Below are 8,928 nucleotides of genomic sequence, written 5' to 3'. Positions count from 1 at the left end.
CAGAAACGTGCAATGGCACTTAAAGATACTTGTGCTAAAAAAAATAAACAAAACTAGAAAACGGAAGATTTGCGCTGAGCGCGAAAAAAACTTTTTGAGTAATTTACGAGTTATATACGCAATGCGTTTTGCTGCATCCGCTATCATAATTAGAATATAAAGTGCAATATTCGCTGCTGCGCTGAATCAAAGAAACCTAATTTTTTTTAATTTCGCGTTAATTAGCAGCTCTTGAAAGCTTAAAACAGCAATTTTATGTAGAAGGTGCACTCAGCAACGTTTATTAGTGTGACGTCGTTGCAAAATAATACATAAATTGTACTAAAATCCGCAGGAATACGGTGAGTTATGGCGACCCCATAAAACTTTTAGGCGACCCCACTTGGGGTCGCGACCCACAGGTTGGAGACCACTGCCTTAAATGACCATCTATTAATAAAATACAACTTTAACCTAACAGCATCTAAAAACCTTTATTAAAATGTTCGCAGCCTTGTCACCCGAATGGAATTCAAATGGTGATATTTGTAACTAAAATACGTTTAGTTAATCTTAATGAATGCGCAGAGTTATTTCAAATATGTGAGCCACCAAACGCACTATACCCAATAAAATAAAACAGCATGCATCGGTCGCCCAGAAAAACAAAAAAAAAAATTGGGAACGGGACTTTGGCTTCGGTCCAAAACTTCAACTACAACCCCTTGAGAAAACTTTATTTTAACAGCTACAACTCCACAATTGAAACCTAACTACACTTTTATTGAAACCTAACTATCACTCATATAAAAGCAGCCATTTTGAAGCGATTTAAATACGTACTGCCGTTATGTTTAGACACCTGGATATATTCGATTTTCGATAGTTGTAATCTTATTTATTTCAACTAAAAGTTATTTTACGACAGATATATAAAAGTATAAAACACCGACCATAGAATTATATATTATTAAACACTCAAAATCTTCGACGAAATACGAATGATTAATAAGATCCCCTCGTTTGTAAATACCTTTCACCTTGTATGTAGGCCTACGTAAACAACAACATATTCATTTTACTTGGAAATTTACATTTTTTACAGTCATATAATTTTTCTTATCTAACAGTCATATAATTTGGTCATTGTAGCGTAATTATTGAGTAGTTACACTAGTTACCTTCATAAGAACAGCTAGTACTACCTGTCGTTTGACCGAAATTACAATTTTTCCACAAAAACGACATAGGCCTATATTAATGTTATAATCACGAAACGTTAATATCTTTAGCTAACTTAATGTTTAATGCTTTTGTCGTTCTTAATAATATATTGATTGTCAAGTATTAAAAAACGGTAAATTTGTCAAAAATATTTTAAGAGCATTTAGTTAAAGCGTGGCAGCTAGTAGCGATTTGCTACTACAATTTAAAAGCCTTGCATGGGAAAAGCAAACAGCACCCTTAAAATCAAACCGAGGTGAGTTGTAACTTTTTGGGATAAACTAAAGGACAGGACAGCTTCCAAAGCGACCAGATCAAAGAAAGAAAAACATCGGGCGCTTTTGATAAGACATCAGATAGAGGCCGCGATGGGCGCAGAGCCGAATAAATGGAGGCGACGTGTTTTTCACACGTTAAATACACACTCTTCTGTTTGTTTTGACTTAAAACGCGCAGGGAACGCAAATTTGAGAAACTTACGAAACGGAAACATTGTGTGTGACCTAAATTTGATCCTTCGCTTTTTAATAAATTGAACCTTGTAACTTAAAATTAAGATTGTTTAGAAACTATTCGTTCTAAATCTATAATTTAATTAAAAAAATTCCATATTCCTCATCAGGTTAGAAATTGTCATACTCTGTGATACTTTCGTTTTCCGTCACTAATACCAATGTTTTGCAAAATCTATTGAATGTGACGCATTTGGTAAATTCGTTAAAATGTCGGTATTTTAACGGAATACTATAATAAGGTATAGTTGAAATATTACCTCGCTCTATTTTACTCGAACGTGTTTCCATGATGAATCCCTACTACACTTAAAATGGCAAATTAAAAATAGCTATTAGATTTGGTAAAATTAGTTTGTCATTTAAAAGAATAAGACCGTTGTATTTCTGATGAGCCGTTGGACAAACTTTTGACTAATGATATCAGGTGAAAATTCGTTGAAATGTAAAAAACTATGAAAATGTAAAAAAATATTTTAAAAACTTAATTGGGTTTATCAATTTGCTTAAATTAATGCTACTCAAACGGCATCCACAGCAAGTTTAACCGAATTTTTATTTGTTGGGCCGAGAATTTATTCCGGGTTTAAAATATATCTAATTGTCACTAAATTATATATTGCGTATCGACGGTGCATTATTTTACCTCGGCTATTAAGTATAAATGACAATTTTTTTTGGAACCGCTACAACTAGAACGCAGTACAAAGTTTTCAAAGAAAATTACAGTTGTTTGTTCCAGGATGCAGCGAAAGACCGTAAGGTACGTCGAGTCAACTGCACCCTGATTGTGATTTAATTCGAAGTATGCATTTGTTCGATTGCATTATAGCAGACTCTAATAACCCCACCAAATACCTCTTTTAATCCATTCGAGAGTCTGTGATTAAGGTTATGGGATTCGGTTTTAATCGCCTATTCACTTAATATAATAATTAAAATACGATTCCATGTAATAAAGTAAATATGATAAAGTGCCATAGAACACAGGAGTTAATTCATATTCCATTTACAATTTTTAATAGTTTTACCGAAATGTTAACACGATAAATTGGCCAGAATAACAAGATAAAACTTGAAAATTTCATATCATTACCATGCTGCCGGTTTTGAGGCAATAAAACGCCCCATCACAGTTCGTCGCCCAATTTGCTTTATTTTGTAAATAATTTTCGTGTAGTTGGGCCGAGTCTTCCAGCCCTGTACGACGCTGACAGGTACTGGGACAAAAACCTCTGGTCGTGTACCGGCGGGTACGGGACGCCTAGAGCCCGCCCTATTACTGCCTTAAAACAACATTCCGGCCAACATTTACACGTTTGCCTGGAAACGCGGCACCTGGGACGAATGCCCGACAATGTCGATCGGCCGATCGCGCCACTGTAAGCGTTATTTTCGTCCAACCGTTCGTTGGTGTTGCGGCTTGAAATGTTCTTAGTGGATATCTTAACAAAAGCGTTTTGGGACGCAGACACAATAAGGACATAACTACGATTTTAAAGTGTATTGTTTTATATTTTTCACTTTTTAAAGAACTTTTTTTGTTTTTTGTTTTTATAATGCCGAAAATTCAGCTCGCATATATACTTCAATAGAATTTGCCAAAAGCGTTTTGCGGAACAGATGCAATAATGACATCATTACGATTTTAGTGATTTTTTACCATTTTCTACTTTTTTAAATAAACTTTTTTGTTTTGTTTTTATAATGCTGAAAATTCAGCTCGCATATATACTTCACCAAAGTTTGTAAAGTTAAAACATTGTTTTGGCAAAATATAAAAATAGTCGCCAAAAGTTATTCAGTATGTGTCAGTACCCTGCGTCGCATACAAGACGACAAAACAATATTTCCATAACTTTCATTTTAAACTTTAAATAACAAATACTATTCACGGAAAAGCGGGTTTTAGGGCGACAAACACGAAAAGAAAAATACTCCCTTCAATTTGTACAAAATGGCGCCTGGTATATATGTTACAGTTCTACGACCCAAGCTGAGAAATCATTGTCACCCGCACGTGACAGTAACGTATATATCGACGCCTCCTCCGAATTGATTTATCCGGTTGGAAATCTGTGACGATAATGGAAAACCTGAGAATTCCTTAAGCGATTGTGGCTTAGAGACTATGCCATCGGCACAAGGGTCGGGGTATATTTTTACACGCCCGCGTCCGCATTCTGTCCAATATTTATGTGTAAACCCGATTGATTTTATTGATCCTCGAGTTGCACTAAGGACGAAGGTGAGGCGGAGTGCTTTGATCTCGGGATGATGCTCTTTCTATTCCGCTCACGATTATAAACACGTAATTCAAATATTTCCACATCAAAACCCAAATCGCCGCCCGTCGCCCGGCCTCGATTTCTGGATAAGCGCCGAAGGGCAAAAAGGGGGCCTATATATTTTTTCAAAGACGCGCGAATGTTTAATGAAGCATCCACAAAGGACCTAATCCAGCCAGCATACAGCGCGGCTTTGTTGCGAAACAATGGCGACAGGGGCGGTACAAAGGGCGGAGACCAGCGCTCGGGTGCTTGTGTGGCAACAAACACGACGGCTAATTATTCGCCAGATTTTTGTGCGGAATCGGATATAATGGAGAGTGTGTTTTCGCTCGCATTTGATTTCCTCCTCGATCGGGCCCGAGTCAAAGGGCCGGCCTTCTCTCTAAACAGTTTCACACCTTTCAGGTAAGGGGCAGAGGGAGACTGCACGTCAGAGGACCCACGCACACGCAACAGTTGCTCTTGCCCCGCTCAAGCCACGATGCGACTCTCTGGCATGGCTCGGCTCGGCTCGGCGGCCTGTCGGTTGTGATGTAACAAAAGGAAAGAGATCAGAGCGACGCGCGCGCTCCATTGAAAACGATCAAAGTCGGGTGAAGCCAAGCGGAGTAATTAAACACTTCAAACGGTTGTAGCTGTTTCTCGCCGATGCCGCTGATTTTCGATGTCGCGCGATCGACGCTTATTCCGGTTCACGAAAAAACGAGCGAAAATGATTTTAGATCGAGAACGCGGACTAGGAAGATGCTACCTTCGTTGAGAAGGGTTAAAGATAATTTTAATGGATAATAAAGTTTTTCGAAGTAAAGAGAAAGATAGAAAAATGTGATTTTTAAAGTAGTAATTAAAAAGCACGGCAACCGAAAAAAACGTTTAGGTTTGTTTGTTTTTAATCGTTGTAAAACGAACAACAGGTGCATTGCTTAATTTGAATATAAGTAAGGTTTATTAGAAGCGAAGATTTATACGTCGTACATTTTGTGTCAAAAACCAATCTTTAGCTTACTCTATTCAAAAAAATGTCATGATTTTTGCAGGAAGTTGTTAGGAGCAAATTAACAACCTTGCAATGATTAATCCGAATTTAACTGTCGATTATTCTGAAACGATTTTTGCCAAAAAGGTAAGATAAAATTATTTTAGGTTTTAGCTGTGTTATGTGCGCAAAATAGCCTACCTATTTAAAATAAAGACGTTTTGTTTTAGTAAACTTCTAAACCATATTTTTTATATGTTCACTAAAGTTGATTTCAAGAATAAGTTGTTCGTTTTATTTTGTAAAGTTAATGTAAGCATGTTTTTTTTCTGCCAAAAGAAAGCGGAAAAATTGTCACCACCTGTAATTTAGAAAAATCTACAAATTGTTTTCTTATATATTTATACCACTTTATAATAGATAATGTATAAAATAAGCTCAGAGCAAAATAAATTCTATTATTTTTCTTTTTAGATTTCAATGGGTTATACCCCTCACCCTGACCCATGTTTAGCTGCTGTGTCTTCCCACAATATTCCCTGTCACCCCTGGATCAGCGCAGCTGGTGGGAGATGTGGGGCTCCAAGGGTGCCGCTGAGGACCCCTAATCACTGCTTCTTCGAATCAAGAACTTCAAAAGGTATTGCGTCATTATTGCGTTTGGCGTCCTAACGTTATAGTTTAATGGAGAAAAATGGTAAATTAAACAATACCTATATATTTGAATTTGTTTTGCAAAGAAGTTTCAAACTGTGACATTTGCCTTTTTGGACCTATATTTTTTATACATAATGCTACATTTTATCCACGGCAAGTAGTAATATCAAATTTAGCATAAAGTTAAAATACTTATCATGCGATCCAAATATAGTTCCTAACCTTCGTAGTACTGTATAGACTTAGAATTAATCTGTCGTAAAAATATAAACACTAACAAATAAGCAATAGATAAAAACCCACTAAATTTCCACCTAACGACAAGTTCTTAAAAGACCTTATGGAAGCGGGTTATGTTGTAAACAGTTTCGATCAAAATAATTCATAAGAAAAAATTTCCGATCGCATAACTAGATTAAAAACAATTTAAAAAACTCTTATTTGTTTTAAATGAAGGAGTAAATATAATATATGCATATTCTGTTCTATATAGTGCTGTGGTATTTGTCGTCGAAACAAAATGGCCTCCGCACAGGCGTCGTTAGCTTTTTCGTTGTTTCGTGAAACAAAGCCGTTGGATACCCGATAGTGGAGGATCAGAACGCCGTAAATATGAAGTAATCACACACCAACGCGTTATTTATACGGAAAACACAGCCTGATTTAGCAGAAAAGTTTTTTTAAAAAAGGTTCCGTTAAAAAAAACTAACCGGCCTTTGTTTAATCACTGCGACCTGTATCGCACCCTTTAATAAATAGCTTATCCAAGGAGTCCTTTGAGTATTACCCACGAATGACTATACTGCCATGACGAGTATTACCCACGAATGACTATACTGCCATAAGTGTGTTCTTTTGTCTGACACGTTTAATCGCGCAATTTAACAGCTGTTGACGCCCTAATTTATTAAGCGAGGCGTTTCAATTGTATGTTTTTGTTCTCAGGTTACGAACTTGCTCCAAGCGATGTAACTGTAACATCACCAGTCTCCCAACACCCCCAAGCGATGCCCCAAGCCTACAGCCAAGCCCCCGTAGTACCGCATCCCAGCTCTATGCAAGCCCCATACCCTGGCGGTTTATCACCCGAGCAACGGCACATCCAGGGAAGTCCCCCGATTGTCACCCTGACCCCAAACTCGTCTCCGCAAATGTTGCAAGACCGATTCTCGCGTTTCAACGCCCACCTTTGTCAAGTAAGTTAAATGATATTTGCGTGTATGACACTTCAACACTATTGTTTAAGGTGGCATATTTTACTAAACTTTGGCCTCGCCTTTAAAGAGCGCCTTCCGGCGCTTGCATACAGCCTAAACACAGGAAAATGCATGATCCTTTTTTTGCTTTTAAAGCAAAGCCACCCAGTTAAAAATTTAACAAAAACCTGCTCGAAACTGTTTGTCATGAGTGGTGATAAAAATCACCAGACGTGTTTGCAAATTGTAACGACCCAGTTTAATTGTGATTTTTACTTTTTACTTTTTTCTGTAGATGCAACCTCCAATGGAAAGTCATAATCCCTGGTGGCGTGGTAACTACATGTCACGAACTGGACAAAGTGAGTATCAATAAAGATTTTAACGTGCGGTTGTTTTGAGGCTGTTTAGGCTAAATGTGTTTTCTTGTCGTTGTATAGATTGTCCCGCTTTTCAACCTGTTATGGGCGGACCATATTCGCACGACACTTCTCCATGTGGTTCGTTTCTTCGCGGCTTTTCGTCTGGTCCATCACATCATCACGCAGCATTACTGGCAATCAGTGATCGTCTTGCTTCCTCAACGGTCAACGCAAGCAATATAAGAAGGTGCGCACCGCAACAGAACAAACCTATTTTGCTTGAGTTCCGGTTAGGATTGCAACCACTATTTGATAGCCATTCGTCAAACTGCTAACGAGCCCTTTTACGTGATCTTTATTTGATCCCGGCACTTTGCGGGACCTTTGTTGATCAAGGCCACCTTAACCGCGCAACAATTCTGCCGCTGTTTGCGTAAATACACTCGAGCTCAGGTTGGAGGTGTAAGCTTAACGCCCATTCTGTTTGCACAGGTGTTCGCGCTGCAGATGTCCAAACTGCACCTCGCCGACACCAACCCGGCCAGGGGGAAAGAAGGAACACATTTGTCACTTTCCCAACTGTAGAAAGGTCTACGGAAAGACATCGCACCTCAAGGTAAGCGTGATACTGATAAACATTAACAACATTGTTGTTTTAGTAATATGTTGATTTGATTTTAACGCCATATTCGTGACAGGCGCACATACGATGGCATCTGGGGGAGCGGCCGTTCATCTGCCACTGGATGTTTTGCGGTAAAAGTTTCACAAGAAGTGACGAACTTCAGCGACATTTGCGAACGCATACCGGTGAAAAGAAGTTTCAATGTCCGGTGAGTTTTTGATCAAAAGTACAAGTTTTATCTTTTCTAACATATTTTTCAACTATATCCTTTTTAACCCAAGGTTTGTCAAAAGAGATTTATGCGTTCTGACCATTTGTCCAAGCATCTAAAAATTCACCAAAAGAAAAATACCAAAGAGAAGAAGGAAGATCGAGAGAAAGACGCTTCGTGTTAACTTTTGTTTGCCTGATATTCGTAAATTTATTTTCTTCAAGATTGATGATTAGCAAGTGCGGCTTTAAGTTCCTTCGCTTATTCACCAAAGTGTTACCTATTAAAATTTTTCATGTTTGAATTGTGGCTGCAAGAATCGCATATTTAAAAAAGAGGTTATTCAGGGATTTAAGCCAGTGATTCTTAACCGCTGGTCAGCTATAAATTTGCCAGTACGTGAAAAAGTTTTCTTTAATTGTGCAGTTGGGACAATTTGCCTTCGACATTAACGGATTTACCTGAAAGGGACTAAAACACAATAACGACAAACACAGAAGTTCGCGTAAGGGCTAAAATAACTTTTAGCCAATCTAACGACCAGCAATTGGGGACTGATGTCCACCTGGTCTACAACATAAAAACCCTGTCTAATTTTAGACCTGCTTCAAAATTTTAATTTCCGCACTAGGTGGACCCAAGTTTGCATCATCGTACACGACTGCAAAAGAATGGCACTCTAGCTCTAAATTAGTTTAGTAATGATTTTTCTTAGTTGACTCAGTAAATAATGTTGTGTCGAAATTCTGATTACAGGTCCGACAAACGATTTGTATTTTTACCGGTTCGTAAGAATCAAAAGGTTAAGAACCACTAAAATGTTTTTTAAGGAGTCAAAGAATATTTTAACTAAATGCTTTTACTTTAAAAGTTATACTAGATTTTCACTGACGTC

The 8,928-nt window shown here is 37.9% G+C and overlaps 1 protein-coding gene across 1 annotated transcript; it reads left to right on the top strand.

Moving 5' to 3' along the window:
• The first annotated feature begins 5,042 nt into the window (after positions 1-5,042).
• On the top strand, positions 5,043-8,291 carry LOC146133337 (uncharacterized). Its single transcript, XM_083397378.1, has 8 exons — positions 5,043-5,129; positions 5,457-5,622; positions 6,585-6,835; positions 7,131-7,197; positions 7,276-7,444; positions 7,690-7,813; positions 7,896-8,030; positions 8,104-8,291. Exons 1-8 carry the CDS (start codon positions 5,076-5,078, stop codon positions 8,215-8,217), a joined length of 1,080 nt encoding a protein of 359 aa, XP_083253504.1. The 5' UTR covers positions 5,043-5,075; the 3' UTR covers positions 8,218-8,291.
• The last annotated feature ends 637 nt before the right edge of the window (positions 8,292-8,928 follow it).

The sequence above is a fragment of the Ascidiella aspersa genome, chromosome 9, assembly GCF_963924565.1.
Source record: "Ascidiella aspersa chromosome 9, kaAscAspe10.2, whole genome shotgun sequence".
Classification (NCBI taxonomy): Eukaryota; Metazoa; Chordata; class Ascidiacea; order Phlebobranchia; family Ascidiidae; genus Ascidiella; species Ascidiella aspersa.
Note: the sequence above shows the minus strand (reverse complement) of the source record. Positions and strands in the feature narration are given on the sequence as shown.

What these genes read in the sequence shown, in the direction of transcription:
- LOC146133337 (XM_083397378.1), top strand. Translation starts at nt 5,076, where the DNA reads ATGATTAATCCGAATTTAACTGTCGATTATTCTGAAACGATTTTTGCC. An exon ending in AAACGATTTTTGCCAAAAAG is followed by an intron (nt 5,130 to 5,456) that starts GTAAGATAAAAT and finishes TTTTCTTTTTAG; the next exon opens with ATTTCAATGGGTTATACCCC. An exon ending in AACGCAAGCAATATAAGAAG is followed by an intron (nt 7,445 to 7,689) that starts GTGCGCACCGCA and finishes CTGTTTGCACAG; the next exon opens with GTGTTCGCGCTGCAGATGTC.